The sequence below is a fragment of the Myzus persicae genome, unplaced genomic scaffold, assembly GCF_001856785.1.
Source record: "Myzus persicae strain clone G006 unplaced genomic scaffold, MPER_G0061.0, whole genome shotgun sequence".
In the NCBI taxonomy this organism is placed as follows: Eukaryota; Metazoa; Arthropoda; class Insecta; order Hemiptera; family Aphididae; genus Myzus; species Myzus persicae.
Genome location: NW_019100468.1, coordinates 1,684,245 through 1,703,839, shown reverse-complemented (window position 1 = coordinate 1,703,839; position 19,595 = coordinate 1,684,245). Strand labels below are relative to the sequence as shown.

Sequence of the window (19,595 nt, the reverse complement as noted above, 5' to 3'; positions counted from 1 at the left end):
TAGGTACATTGGTAACTAGGAATAATTATTTTTATCAGACACTTTTCATACAATTGAAGATTTTTTTAATGCTTCTAAATACGACATCTAACATGAAAAACACACTTCATTGTTAAGTCAATACATTCATTGCTCTGCTCAGAATCTAAAACAATTAATAATAAAAAAATGAGCGACCCTTTGATTTAATTTAAATTATAAAAAGTATTTATGTACCTGTTTTGCCTATATAGAACGCCGTGTTTAACTTGATGACATTTATAATAATATTATAATAATCTGGGACAAAATATAATAGTGATCTCATCGATAACATCTCCATACCAAAGTGATTTGACATTTACTCATGGATAATTTAAGAATGGATAGACCATTTCTAACCAAATAAAAGGTGACGGTCCGGAATGTGGATAAGAGACAGGCTGCTTTTATATAGTGCTCTTTCCAACATGAGGTTTTATCATTAATTGTATTAATTGTTATATAATTGATAAGACCATCAAAATCTCAAAATATTAATATGTTCATTCTTTGCACCCTATAAATTATGATGGCTTATATATTTTTATATTTTATATGTATTTACTATGTACTTGGAAAATGTATAAATAAGTTTATATCTTTATAAATAATAATACATTTTAAGTATTCATCATGAAATTAATTGGTTGAATATGTTTTGGAAAAGTTATTGTGTAGTTATTCACGTATATAGGCATTCAAAGTTTAAATGTTGACAACACTTTTCAAATTGAAAATTTACAAATTATTTTTTTAAAAAACTGTATAGAATGTTCAATTTTTTAGCTGAGGATTGAAAATTTTAAACAACGTTACATGTAAGTAGTAGCTAATTGTGTAGCATAACAATTCAAAAAATATAAAAACCCAGTTTTTTTAGAGTTATTTTAGGTTCAAATTTGGACGAAATTACATATTAAACCAAAAATAACGATTTTGGTTGTATAATATTTTGTTGCAATTTAAAAATATTATCCGTTTATACTTATTAAAGCAGGATATTTTTATTTTGGTGTAGGTATTATTTTGTATACACATAGAAGCATTCTTAAAACCAATTTTTTCGACAAAGATGAATTTAACCTACTATAGTACTATAATATCTGTCATGTATTAAAATTAATTACTTTAATCACCACAATAATATCATAAAATATATTTACCTAGGTAAATATTATTGGCTGACCGTCTTCTCTCAGAATCGTCTTTCGTACTTATACAATGATTTTATATCATTGAATTCAAATTTAACATATCCATTACAGTGACTTCCTAGACACCTAAGGTTTATCAGAGCGTTACCCGTTTACCCTCTTTTTTATGTGACTGATTTTTATTCTCAAAGTATTAAAAATAGGAATTATTTATATCAGAATTGTAGATAGTAATTATTTTAACTACGTGATGAAATGAACGACCCAATGAAAGTGTTCCTTTTAATAATAATGTGTGCTTGAGTTGAGTGAATTTTCCAAACATGCTAATGCTAAAATATGTTTTAGATCGTTTTGGATTCTTATATTTCTTATCATGATATCAATAACGTTTGAGGCCCTAAGAGTTTTGGCAAACGCTTGGATTAATAATCCAATTGTAATGTTCATTGAAAATACAGAATCACCAATTCGAGAAATACCTTTTCCTTCGATTATGATTTGTCCATCGAGTCAAGTTCGAAAATCCATTTGGGAGAAATACATGGACACGAACAGCTCTTATTGGTAAGTTATATATGAAATATATATTATTATTTGTGATGTGCGCAAATGCAATATTGTTCTAGAACGTGTACAATATAATATTATACATTATTCATAATGAAAATTGATTCTTATGCATTTTACCTTTTTGTGTATTATGACTCATGAGTTATGACATTTGAATAGAATGTGGAATCCTCAGAGAATGGAGACTATTGATTAATCATATTTTTCTCAATAAAATATTTCCTTATAAATATTTTTAAATTTTGATTTTGTTTACTATTACGGTACAAAATGTTTACCGATTTGGATTGATATCAAAAATGAATTATAATTCCATATTAATATCCTAATGACTTAGTCATTGCAGTTCACGTCAGCCCAATTTGATGATTAGAATTAAAATATTAAATTGTTGTGTTTCTTTTTTTTCTGTTCACAAACTTTTTCAGTTTGCATGACCAACCTAAAAATCTTTGTACCAGTTTAGAATAATTGTCGTGCACTATGAAGAATAGTTATGACATGTGGTGATTTCGCTTCCACTTAACTTTGGAAGATCGAAGTCTTACCTGTACATATTATTTTCGTATTCACTTTCCTTAAGTCTTATGACTGGGTTGTAACCAGTGACCGTGTGCATACACTCTGTCGCCGCATTTTGTCCGGTTTTCGAGTTTCTTAACCATAAAAAAGGGGCTAATTTTATGTCGTAAATATACGGTGTGTTTACATACACAGTCGCGAAGATAACGTACACCACTTCCCTCCCGTCTACCTTACGTTACTTTATCATATTGTTATTATAATTATTATTATCTAGTCTTTTTCTCAATTATATAATTATTATTTATGCGTTTATCGGCGATTGCACTTTTGCGGTTTCGGGTTTCTGTCACAGAACACGAGACCGGTTGAAATAATCGTCGATAAACAGCATATAAAAGGCCGCACGACCGTCGACCAGCAACCAGTCTTTTACCTGATCTGTAGCAAGACCCACCCGGGCAGACTTGCGCATTTCAGGTAGAAACATCCACACCCAAAACCTATCGGACGGTATTTCTATCGGTCAACTGTGCAGATTATTCTGGCATTGCATTGATCAACATATCGGTCGCAGTTCATGGGGCAATAGTCGGAATATTCTGGCATTGTACCGACTGTAATATAATGTTCGGTAGGTTCCATCTCCCCGTCGTGCACACTTTTACCATCGTACCCCTATCATAGTGAAACCCAGTGTCATTTGTTATAAAAATAAATAATTCATCAGTGAGACATAAAACCTCTTTGTTTCTTTTTTTGCTTAGCTCACATTATTAATACAATAATTCCAATACTCTACAGGGTGCAATGATTATACATAAAACTTTTACCATTAGTAGTTGTGATGTTTGATAACAAATGATTTCTTTCTACAACCGTTGAGTACAAATCATAAATGTAATATAGAACGCACATTATGTCGTCATATTATGTTAATAATTATTTATCAATTTTTTTACTTTCAAAAAGTAAAAAACACTGAACTAATATGGTTGTAGTAAATTAATTTGTATTAAAAAAAAATAAAATGTTAATCAGATTATATTATTCATCAATAAGTTAAAAATATTTGCAGTTATACAAATAAAGAGTTCATCACGCTTGTAATTTTATTTGTAATGCACAAATGAATTTAGTGGGGAATCAAAAACTAAATACTAGTTTTTAATGCACAATGATAGACCTTATTTCTGTAAATTGTCTGCACATATTAAGACTTCACTTCCTTATAGTAGAGTGTACCGATAAGAAAAATATCGAACGAAATAAATGAAAAAATAAAATAAAAAATCTATTTATGACCTAAACTTTTTCAGGGACAATCTTAAAATATATAGGGATTTGACATGTTCTACTAATACGCATTCTCATGGATTGGAACAAAGTTTGAAGGAATATATTGACGACAATCTGATAAAGAAACTTTTGCATGTGAGTTTAGAATTGAGTTATTTTGAAAGACAAAACTGTCAAATGCGTTCATCACAGGGTAATTTATTTTATCTATCGTTCGTAGTGATTTTTATGTATCCAATATTCCAATGTATAAATACTTTGTTAATGGTCCTTTTAACTACAATAACTAAGTGCGAAATTTAGTTATAGTTGTTAACTTCAATAATAGGATTGTGGAATTAGCTGTTCAGAAGTATTTCAGTCTGATGGTAAATGGCAGAATAGAACGTTGGATAATATTTGCCAATATATTCAACCAATAATAGGCCTATTTGGATTATGTTATACAATTAACATGATACCGTTATATGAAATGTTTAACGACGAATATTATCAGAGGTAATATTAATTAATATTTATTTTTAAAAAGTTTTAAATTAAAAAAAAAAATATTCTTTTTTTTTATTAATTTTTAAGTACTAAACGTAATTGAGCAGATTACTGTTAGTATAAATGTCTATAAATAATAAATATAAAACAAAATATCTATGAGAAAAAAAGTTATTCCATTTGTCAGGTCTGTTTCTTCCTGTATATTATAACGCTTCTAATTATGAAAAAAATAAACATCATTGTAAAACCAATAGGTACGTTATGTATTTTTTTGCCCTACATAATCTAAAATATCAAAGCTAGTACCTATATATGTCTTATAACTAAGTATTATTTGTTTTTAATTTAATATCCATAATCTATATAATAGTGATGTATAATTAATGTATTCTTTTGAAAATGTAGAATATATTACGAAAAATAAATAATAATTGAATAACATAGATATTGTACAGTGGTCAGTGGATATTAAGAAAAATCAATAATCGCCGATTTATTACATATTATCACTGTTGGGATTAGATAAGTACTTTTTTATCAAGATAAAAAAAAAGATAACCTACTTTAAAGTCTTCCTTTCGAGAGTACACCTTAGTACTTCAATATTGTATAAGCTCCGGCTACATGTTTAAATTAATATTAGCAGTAGACATTATTATTAATCAATAACAAAAGTATAACTGAAAAACATTTAAAAAATTAAGTATCAATATCAAAAAAACTATTTTACACGAAGCCTCACAGCAAATTTTAATTATTATGAACCTTCACAGTAGTTGTAGTATGTACTTAAATTGTTTTTAGTAGACGCACAATTATTGTTATTAGCTAAAATACATCTTATATGATTTAAACTATTTACATTTCATAAGTACATACTATACAATAAATATAAGAACATTTTATTTGATATTATGTCATAATGTTAATATAATTTATACGTAGGTGATATGAATTATTTATTTCGGTGCATTTGTATTGTTTCAATACGCGTCGGAACTAGGAAAACACAATTAAGTAGGCGGTATATAGCTCTGACTGAGAAGTGTATTTTTCCTAAAATTAACCTTTAATCATTTTTCTATTAATTTACTGTTAACGAGTCACCAACGAACAAAACAATGAACTGTAGGTATAATTGAATACAGAGTCCTGTCCCCTAACGAAAATATCAATAATACATAATACCTAATAAATAATGTATAATATTATTATGAACATACAATTTTTTTACTTAGATCGCTTGGCAATTCAAATTTAAAGTATTAATTATCAAAAAAATAAATTGACAATAACAATGGGTATTTCATTTTTCGTATAGAGACGAATTTATCTAGATGGTTGAATTTTTTATCTTAGATAATTATTTAGATGGAATTCAACTATTTATCTAGATAAGTTAAAGATAATTAAATAATTATCTAGATAAGTCTCAACACTGCATGTTATATGGTTAATGAGTTACGTAACTATTAAATATATTAAGCTACATTTACTGCATGCTAGTTTTTTTCCATATTAAATTATTTAATATTATTACCAAATATTAAATATCCTGAAAGTACTAATTGAGCTCTAAAACTTGGAGTACAGCTAGAATTATTGCTTTTCATACTCCTGCTAACCTCACTGACCTTTGAAATGCGTCCTTATTGGATTTTTTTTGTTACATCGATGTACCTAATTAAATATTTAAACATCTTACACATTTTGAAATTTCAGATATTTGAATTTTTTTTCAACAAATATTACGTACCTTGATACCGAAAAATCAAATTGGAATTTAGAGGATGGATACTCATTTTATTTGAATCAACAAACTATCGTTGACACGACCCCTTCTCGAACAAGTGGCGTTAGTTATTACCATCGTTTGAGATTGATGTTACACACATTGGACGACGATTTTTTGAGCTGTGCAAACCTGGGACTGGGTATTGATGGTGGTAGATTTATGGTACTTAACACGGTTTATAAAAAATATTAGGGTTAAAGTATGGTAGCTTGTGTACAGCGCAAAACAAAAAAAAGGTTCATTAAAATATTATATTGTACCATTTTACCTATAGGAACGTAATTTAAATACAGACAATATGTTTAAATTATGATGTGCACTTTATTTATTGGGCAAACAATTACTTGAAAGTTGCTATAAAACTCTTAGCGCTTCATTGGAAAGACCAAATCTTTGCGGATAGGATTTTTAGATATGCAATTGTTCCTTATTTAATTGTATCTAAGACTGTAAGATTGAACATTTTCATATGCAAATTTTTTTTTCATTAAATTTTCAGCAACATTGAACATTTTCAACACTGACATTTTTCTCGGTTTATCAATTTTTTTATTTTATTTTTTTGTGCAAGAATTATCTACATGAAAACCGTTAGAGGTAGGCCGTAGTCATATTTCCAGTTTCGTCGTATGTTACAAAGCATTCAAAATTCGAAATATTACGTATTTAGCAATAATAACAAAAACAATGATAATTATTACAATAACGATAATTATCATATCGTATAAACTATATTATTGTCGTAATACTTTATTGTCGGTAAGTGTTTTGTGCTAAGTTAACAAATGGTCTAAACCATAAAAAAATAAATAACTACAAAATCTATATAAAAAAAATTTAAACTGTTCAAGACTTTTGAAAACTTTCATGAACATTTTCAAACAAAAAAATGTTCATGAAAAAGCACAACTCTAGTTGCAACTTTATCACCAACAATTCAATGCGGAAAGAATTCTTAAAAACATTATTTCCGATAATTATACATTTTTCCCAATTTACTGGTTTTCGGCAATGTAGTCCAATTTTTTTGCAATTTCTCAAGTTTTTTTCAATACATCTATTATAACCTATTATTTCTCAAGCGTTCAGTGTTATAGTTTTACTTTTAATCTAAAAATATTTTCAATTGCTCTATAGATACACTCTTAAACAAGAGGTGCATACAACGCAAGACACAAACAACACCATTATATTAACTATTAAGTATACACACTGTTCTTCTTATGGTCTTATATGTCACAATTACTCATACTTAAATTACGGTAAATTATAATTGTTACAACAACAAGACTCTGTTTGTTGGAAAATATCATTATCGTAGTTGGTATTAATATAAACAATGTTCTAGAATGTAAAAATATTTACCATTCTACCCATAATATCATGTTATTATGACTTAAGCTTTATTGTTAATTCCGTTTATTTTATTTAGATTACGTTTTCTAATCCAGCTGAATATTATTCGGTCACTCCGAGAATATTCATCACACCAGATACGTACACAAAAATACAAATCACTCCATTTGTGAAAAAAATTAATTCGGATTTAATGTGGCGTTCACTGGAAATCAGACAATGTTATTTACAGAACGAAAGACAGCTATCAATTTTTCAACAGTACACCGAGTTGAATTGTAACCACGAATGTGAAATTAACAAGACTATATCCATGTGTGGCTGTATAATGATCGAGGGAGCTTGTAATAATTATTTTATTTTAATTTAAACGAATACGTCATACTCGTATCTACTTATTGATAAGTTTGAGCTCATTGGGAAATAAATATTGGTTTAATAAAATTCAAAAATGTTATTTTTAAGTAATTTAATCTTAAAAACATGTTTTTGAAGTTTTTTGACCATAATTTCACACTAAAATTATAAGCTTTTATTATTTAAAGTATCATTCATAAATCACATAAAACATACATTTAAAAAAAAATTCTAAAAACCACATTTCTTCCTTTTTTTCCTGTAGAAATATTACAGAAGTCCTATAGATGTATAGTAATTAAATCCGTTTTCTTATTGATATAACATTATCGTTTTTTTTTTAAATTTGAATTTAAATATAATGCAAGGTTAACCGCATTATGTTGTTTTAACCATCTTAGTAAAAAATCTCAAATATTACAATGTTCTAAAATGTACCTATTATCCTGACCTAACCTATCATGGGGTTTGAATAATAACTGTTTTTTTGAATATAGATATACATTACAATACATTTGTTGGAATACCTAAATTCTTTACGTTTTAATTTAAAATTAAAATGTAATTATTCGATATGTAATACAATGTTGCTTATACAATATACATATTATATACTTATATATTAAGTATATAGAGTATAATGTGAATTCGCTGTCATGCAAATTTATTATTTATTTTTATTTAATATTTTTGTCTCTGCCTGTGGTTTTAAGGATTTTATACAGAAAAAATCTATAACTTCAAAATTTTTATATTATTATGATACTACCTAAAATACTGTTTTGAAGTAATCTCAACAATTTTTTCACATTTTGCTCAAAATTGTTATTTAATATATTTTCGATTTATCGTATTGTTAAATTTCTTTATGTGAGGATCGAGATAAGCACTTTACAATGATTCTCACTTGCATCTTGTCTGGATTTTTAATTTTTATTATCAGTTTTAGGGACAGATGGCTTAAAAATATGTGGTCCGGCCAAATTCAATTGCGTACTGGATGCTATACGTAATTATGCACATGATAATATTATTTTTTATTTTGTTGTACGTTCAACTCCTCTCCATCACAAAAATGCATTTACAATAAAAAATATAAAAAACTTAAGAAAACGTTACATAAAAAACGCCTTGTCATATTATAAGTATATTTCAGTAAACTGCTGTTTTGAATCCTTATATTTTCATGGAATTTTTTTAATTTATACCATTTATACAATTTATACAGAGAATATTATAATATTTACTTAAACTATATATTTATTTAGAACATAATATTATAAAAACACATATTTTAATTCAAACTGTCAATATAAAATTTGACTTACAATAAAGATTATAATATATTTTAAAAAAATAGAATTAACGTACCTACTAACATTTTTTCCCTTTACTCAATTTTCGAGTTAACGTAATTTATGACCTTATATACCATTCTCATTTTGAGGAATAACATAAATTTTTAATTTCATATTCTGAAGCAGAATATTATTTGGAGTATTTTGATCTATAAAAATGTCGGAAAATTACCTAGTTTATTAATTATAAGTATTTACAGTTTAAACACATGGGTGGACTGAAATTTCGCTAAAAATTCCGTACCTGCCACAACGTTACTCAGTTCATCTAAACTATTAATTCTTAAAATTATTTATAAGCTTCACTTTAAAAATTCGATTTTTACTTATCGAATTAGGTACATACGTCCAAAAATATTCAGCTATAGAATAAGGAAATAAAAATGCGTGTTGTCTTTAATGAAAAATTTTAAAAACATTTTAGAAGCATAACGATAACAAAAATAGTTCAAGATTAAAATACTGAAAAAAAATATCTAAAAACGTTAATAATTTTTTAAATAATGTGGGTCTCAGTTGAAACGGATCACCCCATATATTAATGCAATATGTTCATAACATTTGTCATTACTTTGAAAACAATGTAATTATTTAACTGCTTTAGTTATTATTTTATTTACATATTATTTCAAATTCATACTACTACAACTCTGTTTTAGTATTTTATTTCTACCATCAAATCTTATAGTAAATTTGCATTTATATTATATTCTATAATTGCATTTACTTAAAGCCACGATTAGCTTTTTATAGGTTGACGACTACTAAATGCATCATGACAACATTCCATAATAATTAATTCACTCTTAAGATTTTTAAATTCAATTGTCCAAGAACTATGTATTAAACTGTAAAAACCAAAAAGTCATCTATTGCAGTATTCTCTAATAATTTAATTATAAAACTAGGTCAAACATATTCTTCTAACTTGAATGCCGACAATATAACCATATTAAGGTACAAACGTCAAACATAAAATAGGTACCAGAGTCCAGAGGTTCTACAAATAATCCTCGGACCGTCGACAAAATCAGTTAACAAACTAAAACACTATATACATGAAATAGAACTCAGCCAGCTTATGCAATTTAACGTAACTATACATACATGTAAATGATTGTTTAGTTGTGTAAGAAATAACCAAGTATTGCTTTTAACGTGAATCAAAATAATTAGATACTTAAAAAAATATTATATTTTTAGAAATTCTTGAGTATATAAAAACAGTTTTTGTATACTTAAACTTATTATAAGTTACAGTATTGTATAAAAATAAAAATGTTTTGATGTATATTTGTAGAACCTATGGTGTTTTTATTACTTAATATATATTTTTAAAATAACTTAATTATATTATTACTTTTATTGTATTATAAAATTATATTAAAATCACCCATTGCAATGTTTCCTATAACTGCTGGTGGATCATTTAGCGTTCATTTTTATCAATTATTTCATACATTTTAATATTATATTGGTATAAATGTGTAATGAATTATAGTGCATATTGTATAAGTACAGTAGAGTATAATTAGGTATTCATTATTTTAAAAATAAATACATGACTAAGTAGATTTTATTTTATTTCAACTATTCGCTTTATTCTAATATTATAGATTCAACAAAGTTTCCAGAAAATCAAATGGTGTGCAATTGTTTGCCAACATGTTCCATGATCGAATATGAAGTAACAGATACATCACATTTCGACGATTGGAATTACTTCAAATTAACAAATTTAGTAAAAAATAAGTACGTCATTGTTAACAAATAGTGTAGGTTTTTTATATGATATAATTAAACTATTAATATACTGCATAATATGTTTAATATAATAACATAAAATTATTATTACTATTCAAAATTACAAACTAGTACATCGGCGTTAAGCTATTATATTACCGGTAGGGTGGTATACGACAATATTACCTGGTGAATAAATTTAACAAAAATGTGTGTTTTCAGTTCTAGAGGTGCCACGATTGAGTTTGTTTTCAAAAGACCTTATTTTACGGCATATATATCCGCATCGATATTAAACCTGGAATCCCTAGTTAGTAAGTAGTCCATTATACATTTCTTTCAGATGAACGACAATTGCAGAAATCTCAAGCATTGATTATAATGTTGTAATTAGTCGTACATATTAATACCAACTGTCTAAATGTACGTTATATTAAAATTTTGGAGAATTACAATATATTAAACACCCGTACAGACAATAACTAATAATCATATACCTTGTGAGTTATGATTATAATATTACAATGATAATATACTGTCGTATGTGCACTTTTCAAGTGATATACCTCTTCCAACGTTTGAGGCACCAAAATATCATAAATTAACAGGTTACAGTTTGGCTCTCAAAAGTCGATATCGTTACTTTACTGCTCAGACCTTTCAATCCTCAACGACCATGAATTAACCGGTTACAGATTGGATTGAAAAGAATACAGTGAAGTAAGATTACTTTTACCGTTTAAACCTGAAATCCTCAACGACCGTAAATTAACCGGTTACAGATTGGATTCAAGGAGTACGGTAAATTGCGTGACTACTCAAACAGAACAAATAGTTTGGGGGTTGTAAACACTTTTTATTAAAAATGAACATAAATAAATATAACACTTAAACTAATTCGGATCGCCTAGTCCGTATTACGACCGCCACACGTACGTCGACACTCAGCGACGACCCGACCTCTCATGCCTGCGCTTACGGCGACGTTATATACAAAATATTATTGTCGCCTCAGCACATTTAGCTTCCCAGGCTTGACCTATCCTAATATCTTAATTGCTAAAAATATTCCTACCTAAGTAAAATAATTATACCGACGACTGTCTACAATATACGACAATACTATGACCCGTTATGATGGTATATGTTATCAATATATAACTGAATATTTCTTTGTCCTCTGTAGACTCGAAAAATATTGGACCGTTTTCAATAAGAGCTTATCAATATTCAATAGATTCCTTGATGCTCGGAGGGAGTTTATTGTTTAACCTCTATATAAATTGCTGTATGGTGACTCAGGCCTGAATTGAGTTTTAGTTCACAAAAATCGAATATGTTTCTGTTTATTTAAATGATAGACATCGGTGGCCCACGTGTATCGCTAATATTATTGTAATATTTATTCAATATTTTTATTTTTCTAACTGTTTTGATATTAATATAAATGTAATATTCTATTTTTGTTTTAGGTAACGTCGGAGGATTATTAAGTTTTTTATTGGGAATAAATTTAATTAATATTTTTGAAATAATATTTGTTTTAATTAAAATGATCATTAATTTCATTACTCGTTTGTTTCTTATGAAATAAAATATATAAAATTCTATTCAAATATTTGTGTAATGAGTGTACAGTGTACTTGCTGTAGATATTATGTCTTATTCGTTAGAATCATTTTCTAGATACCTAAAGTAAAATTATTGTATGCTTGTCAATTAATTAAGATTTTAATAAAATATAAATATTTTGTTTTTAATCAGTGAACGTGTACTTAGTTATAAATTATTAAAATATAATATTTTATGTATTACCAGCTATCCCGTCCAGCACTGTCCATGCCAAAGATAAGTCAAAAAATATATATATTCGCTGAAAATGTATTTACAACACACGGCGGATTGAGTGCTTTGTGTCGTCGTATATCCCGTGCTTTTTTATACGTAAAAAATGTTAAGTCTAAAACCATGTTTGAGTCTAGAAAGTCAGACACTTCAAGCGAAAATCGATTTAAGAGCAATTTAGTCACTTAGATATACAATCCATGTACTTACGTAGGAAATATACAAGCAGCATTAATATTATGATTTACGCTGGTGGATCTAGTGGTGAATTGTTGACATGGCGATAATCTACTGCAAATGCAATATTTAGCCATCCAAGTAAGCAGTCTACGCCTTAGCTCCTCCCATTAAATACTTGGAATCTTTATAATTATGAACCAACAATTGGTACTATATAAGAAATATCACCAATGATGAAAATTTAAATCCATTACTTAATCTATAATCATCGAGTTAACTAGGTACTTAACCGTCTTTGAATATTTCGATGATTTTCTTGCTCGCTAAATAATGCGTATGCCACGTAAAACAAAATATACAATTGCCATCATCTACTATGGGAATTAATTAACATTCCAATTTATACTATTACCAATTAAAAACAAAATCACAAAATCACATGGACATTTAACCAAAGGAAAAAAAAAATAGTTGTTTTCCCTATTATGACGACGTATGGCAGTCAATACTTTTATGCAATTTCCATTCTAATATAGAATATTATATTATTGTATTATAATCTGTAGCCAAATTCAAACACTTATAATACAACAAAATATTATATATCCGTTTTCCGAATCGAAGTCCTCATACAAGCACATCATTAAATGTGTATTTTTAAAATAATGCTTTCTTATTGCATATCTAGAGCATTAGAGGAACTACAATTCTAAATATCAAGTTTATATTTTTTGTCACCGTATGAAAAAATATTAAAATAAAGAATAACAAATTTAGTTATTTTGTTTTAATTCAAAGATATTTTTTGAAACTTTTAAGTAGTAGTACTAAGAAGTAGTATAGTAGTACTAAGAAAGGATTTTCCAAAAGTCGTATTTTAAGGAGGTGCTAAATTAAGGATTTTGAGATTCGAGGTGAAAATTGAATTTTTTTTTGTTTACAAATGGTTGGCATTAGTTGTGGATCATTATAGTAATGGTGCAAATTAGTATTTTTATTGGTATAGAAATGGTTTCCATTGATGATTACTCGGGAGGAGTATTTAAAAGCATGCATAAAATCATCACGCAAACAAGGCCACGATTAAAGGAATTATGATATCTTAAAATCAAATGAATGCTTGTAGCCCATTAATCAAAAACTACTCAATTGATTATGATGAAAATATCAGGTATTGTTTTTAGGAATTTCATAAATGTCTCGAGTGAAGTTTAAAAAAATATGCCTAAAAAAATCTAATCCGTAACAAGTGGTTGCCAATTTAAGTCAAATTATTTCACAAAGCCAGGTAAGCCGACGCCGATATGCTCGTGAACTGAGATATGCTAAAACTGAGATACACTCGAACCGATATACACCTATATAGCGTTGTATTTTATATTCTCTCTCGGGCAAAGTCACATTTTACAGCTATTTACTATATAACATCAAAGGTCTAAAACAGATAAACTTTATGCAAATCCACGGTTTTTGACCAATTTTTATAAAAAAAAATGGCTAAACATTTTGCCGAAAACTAGATATAACGTGTCAATGCGTATTTTGTATTATTTAATTTTTACTATTCAACGAATACATTTTGAATATAGTTGACACACGTAAAACTACTATTGTTTTATTTGAATAATATTATTTTTGTCATTGGTTGAATGCAATGAACAAAATAAAATAGTTATTGAAGTTGAATATAACTTAACAAGTGTATGATATATTTGATCAAAACCGCTTCAATACTGTTTTAAAAATCGGTGCAGCATATATTTGACATGGTTGAAGACGGGGTAAATTCACGGACAACTCTCAAAATTCCATTCCTAAGGGGGTCAAAAAGGAGTAAAATTAAAAACTTGTCACCAGCCGAAACCGCTGAAGCTATGACGATTGACGAGTATGAAATTTGGAGAGTTGTTTCGTTTTATGTCGTAAAGACCCACTAGGAATGGATGTTCCCTAATGATTGTAAAAATGGTTATTTCTTGGTCAGATTTCACGTAAAAAAATTACGACACAAAAGAACTCCAAAAGTTACAACATAAGAAAAACTGCACATGGGCGGAGCCAGATTGTTCAGCTAGTATATTTATGTAATTAAGGTTTTACTCAAAATAGTTTTTAGTATGCAACGATTTATTATTGAATTCAAATTTATGTTTAAACTCATCCATTGCCTACTTAAAACGAGGTACACGCGACTGAAACTGTACAACAATCCCCATTTTTTTTTTTTTTTAATAGGATAATTCAATCTATGTTTAATCACATTCGAGTGATCTTATTGTCATTAAGTAAATAAATTCGATTAAGATCATTAAAAAAATCCTTAAATTACGTTTTTACGCCTAATTTTATAAACATTCCAAGTTCAATTATAGGATAGATTATGAATTGTTGATAATGCATGAATAATATACTAGTAATATTGTCTTATATTTTAAAGCTTTTTGGAGTTAAAACAATTTTATCAACACATTATTACTAATAAAAATATCATTCTTATTGATTTATATTAATTATTTAGACCAGTACAATCATTATAAAACTATCATATCCTGTCAGGATTTTTACTTTAATATTTGTTATTTATTGCTTAACTTTATTTATTTAATAATACCATGTTAATCAATTATAATGCCAACTTATAATCAATGGTTATTGATGGAAAATATTTTAAATTTCTTAACTTTAAATTATTTTATAGTTAATAATTACAATAGGGTTTCCCAACCCAAGCCAAAATACTAATATATAATAAAAACAATACAGACCAATACCCATTAATTTCAGTCACGATTAACTTAATGCAATATTAACGTACATTTTTATAACTAGTTTTACAAAGAACCAGCGGTATTCAAATCCCCTAGAGGGTATTTAACATAAATATATTATTTGTCTAGATTATCAAATGATAATAAATAGCTACAATAAAATAATCATTACATTCATATTAATAAAGCGCAGATGTTAATAATTGCATTACCTTCCTGTTATTTTTGTCCTACAATAAAAAAAAAATACAATTTAAATTAACATTTTAGTTTATATAACAGTGTTATACAATCGTTGTGCAGTATTAGTTTTAGACTAAACAAAACTGTTTTAATGTAAACGATCATAAATATGACTAAACAAAATTGGTTTTTTGAATATTGTGACAAAACTACTTCACCATGTATGCATTACTTTACGATGAAGCAAAGATCGCTTCTAGAAAAGTTAGTTATTAAATGAATACTTTATTTTTTAGGGCATGTAAATTTTAAACTATGATAGGTAAATAAATATCAAGGTAGTATAGACATATGATTTTATCCATAGCACAGCAAATTTGTTTGTAAAAACTAATTTTTTCAATAGTGTTAAATACTTACCAAAAATGAATTATAGTATAATTTTATAAATGTTTTACTACGATGTAATCTCATAATTCAATGATCGTAGTTCACAAAACTTTTCTCAGATGTTTTTGATATACCTATATAATAGATTTGACAAGATTATAGGACGTTTTTTTCAAAAGCTTAATTGATTTATTAATTTAAATTTGGGAGTTAAATAAAGCTAGCACTAACATGCACACATTAAAACTAAAAATGTTCGGTATATAACTCAGTTACTATAATGTACGGATTAACATTAAATATAAAAACATAATTCAGTATAATAATAAACAACAAAAAAAATACATCGAACACTAAGTTAAAAAAAAAACCGAGTAAAAAAAATAGATATTTAAGCACTACAAAGATGACGTGATTATATCATAAATTTGGGGTCGTGTACCTGCGTTTTTCCTAAAAAAAAATACGCCGTCTTACATTTTTTAAAATATTTTAATGGTACGGCAGGATCTATAAGCTTAAAATGTCACTCTCCACACGAAAGCAAATTATCATTTACTGCATATTTTGCATATTTGAAAGAGTTACACATTATAGTATATCTCAATACATATTAATTTATATTCAATATTAAAAATTGTCAATGCCCTTGATGAATGCCTCATGTACCTTTGATTACCTTTGATAATACGCGTTTAAAAGTTTATTTATAATGTACAGTATAGTACCTATACTGCACTCAAATAGTTATGTTATATAATATTAGGTAAGTATACAAACAATTATCCATGGTTTATTTATACAAATCTTACTAATGCTTAAATATTTTCTAGATCGTTTTGGATTCTCATATTTCTCGTTATGATATCAATAACGTTTGGATGCCTGAGCGTTATGGTAAATATCTGGATTAACAATCCAACTGTAATATTCATTGAAAATACAGAATCACCAATTTGAGAAATACCTTTTCCATCGGTCACGATTTGTCCATCGGGCCAAGTTCGAAAATCTATTTGGGAGAAATATATGGACACAAACAGCTCATATTGGTAAGTCCTATGTAAATAAATATTATTTCTCATATGTAAACACAGCAAACTTGAAAGGAAATCAATTTGAAGGGGTAGAATTTAGGCAATATCCTATATTGGTTGTGAATGATGAGTGACTGTGTGTGTAGTAACTAATCATTAGTGTGTAAGTTCCCCGAACGCTTTATGCAATTAAAGATATACTATGGCTAAGATTCTTGGAAATATGTACCGTACATACGCGCAGTCACACGTGTCACGTAATTTTGTTTTGAGCTCAAAAAAATTTCAAGACGAAATGTGGAAGAAAAATCCAACTATAGTAGCAAGAGCTCGATTTTAATTTTTAAAACATAATAGAATTCTTACTTCTCTTTTGTAGTTGATGTAGGAAATAGATCTTCGATGTTTTTGTTTTGTTTACCTAGTATAGTAACAAATGGATTTTCTTTATTCTTTTTTTCAAAATTCACCTATACTTTAGTGTAACTAAAAAAATCGAAAAATCCATTTCCTACATAGGCTAGAAAAAAGAATAAGGAATTCAAATATGTTTCCAAAATTAATATTGAAATTCTGGAAGAATATTTTTCTTCTGCTTATTGGTTTAAATGCACAAACAAAACGACGAAATAACGACCTGCTTTCAACAGCCTTAATAAATGTCTATAAATTACATAAAATATTTTAAATTATTCAAAATAGACATTGATTTTTATGCTTTAAAGTTTAAACATTATGCAACTATTAAATAGCAATTTTATAATGTGAGGTTAGAGATATTTTATATTCCTGTCAATAACATATTTTCTTATCAATATTTATACTTTTCTCCTGTGATAGAGTTATAATTATAATTAATAAATGTTATTTTTTTTTTTTTGCTCATTTTAACTTAAAATTGTATATAATAATCCAATTGCTTAAAGATTTTTGCTAACCTAACCTTGCATAAGAAGTTTATTTTACCCAATATCATGAGATTATTATTTTATCAAGACCAAAGCTTTGTTCAAGAATAAATTATTTCTTTCTCTTTTCTCTATAATTTAGTCGAGTTCAAAAATCAATAAGATAATCGTAATTTGAATTAAATTTTTGAAAATTTTACCACGTCTGTCTATCGTAATACTGAAAAAAAGAAAACAATATTATACATTATACAATAATCACAAGTTGGTTTTATTACGTGTGTAGTTTTTAATGCGCAAAATAATATGGTAGAAAACCACGGTTGAAGTATGTACCATTGAAGCATTATTCCATGCAAATTATTTCATCTTCTACTATTTGGTCTGTAATCTCTACCATCATGGGCTGCTAAACCACCAAAGACATTGAACAAAATGTGGGTGGCAAAAATAATATGAGCTGTCGCGGGACGCCTGGCAGATGCAAAACATCGAAATTATTTTATATGGAGAATATGCATACAAATTGAAAAGATTATAGTTATGAGATGATTAAGTTTAAAGATTAAAGTTTATTACAGAAATAATTAACGGCATAATTAAAAACAAAGAAAATATGATTTTTTATGAAAAATAATTTATTATTTTAAAAGCGTAATAGATGTTTTGCGTTTGTGATTACGCCTACACCCGATCACATCAGCCGTACAAGATGCTTCACATCAAAAATAAAACATAAAAATGTATTAATATGTAATCCATTTTGTGTTTCAGGGATAATCTCAAACTATATAGGGATGTAATGGCATGCTCTACAAATACGTATTTTCATAGTTTAGAACAAAGTTTAAAAGAATATATTGACTACGATCTGATAAAGAATCTTTTGCATGTAAGTTAAGTTTTTATTTATTTTATAAATGCCAAATTATCATTCCCCGCAAACGATTACACAACCAATAAACATTTTCAAACTCAACTCGACCTTGTTTCTTCAGAGTTCACAAATACAATACCAGCGATTGAGAACAAGCTTACAAGCTATAATACAAAACTAAACAAAAAATCAACACTTAATGCTAAAAACTCATATTTAGTTATGCACCTATTTAATTTTCAGTATGTACCTAACAAACATGGTCATCACTGGGTGTTATACATATTTTATTTAAGTTTCGGTGTGATATTTGTACATCTACTTGGCTCCTCGAATATTAAGTGCGACATTTGGTTGTACTCATTTTTGATTTCGACTATAGGATTGTGGAATTAGCTGTTCTGAAATATTTCAGTCTGATGGTAAATGGCAGAATACTACGTTGAAGAATGTTTGCCAATATATTCAACCAACAGTACTTGGCATATTTGGGTTATGTTTTACAATTAACATGATGCCATTAAGTCAAATGTTTAACGATGAATATTATCAGAGGTAAAGTGTGCAAAATTAGTAAATTCTTATAAATGAAACTTAAAAAGTTTTCAATGTAATATAGCTTTATAAATTATGCATACATTATACAAATTACAAGTATCCCTACCTGATCGATAATTTTAACTGTACTATATTATGAGGTATGATATAACTAAAAATTATTATTTTTCAAAACTTAT

General features: G+C 27.4%; 3 protein-coding genes across 3 annotated transcripts; all 3 read left to right on the top strand.

The window, feature by feature from the left end:
• Positions 1 to 1,551: 1,551 nt before the first annotated feature.
• LOC111027165 lies at positions 1,552 to 4,073 on the top strand. Its single transcript, XM_022305436.1, has 3 exons — positions 1,552 to 1,742; positions 3,590 to 3,704; positions 3,898 to 4,073. The coding sequence occupies exons 1-3, from the start codon at positions 1,552 to 1,554 to the stop codon at positions 4,069 to 4,071; spliced, it is 480 nt and encodes a 159-aa protein (XP_022161128.1). The 3' UTR covers positions 4,072 to 4,073.
• A 6,492-nt stretch (positions 4,074 to 10,565) lies between these two features.
• Positions 10,566 to 12,264, top strand: LOC111027084. Its single transcript, XM_022305332.1, has 3 exons — positions 10,566 to 10,679; positions 10,893 to 10,984; positions 12,143 to 12,264. Exons 1-3 carry the CDS (start codon positions 10,570 to 10,572, stop codon positions 12,262 to 12,264), a joined length of 324 nt encoding a protein of 107 aa, XP_022161024.1. The 5' UTR covers positions 10,566 to 10,569.
• A 3,601-nt stretch (positions 12,265 to 15,865) lies between these two features.
• LOC111027008 lies at positions 15,866 to 19,417 on the top strand. Its single transcript, XM_022305239.1, has 5 exons — positions 15,866 to 15,910; positions 16,870 to 16,933; positions 17,134 to 17,203; positions 18,756 to 18,873; positions 19,241 to 19,417. Exons 1-5 carry the CDS (start codon positions 15,866 to 15,868, stop codon positions 19,415 to 19,417), a joined length of 474 nt encoding a protein of 157 aa, XP_022160931.1.
• The last annotated feature ends 178 nt before the right edge of the window (positions 19,418 to 19,595 follow it).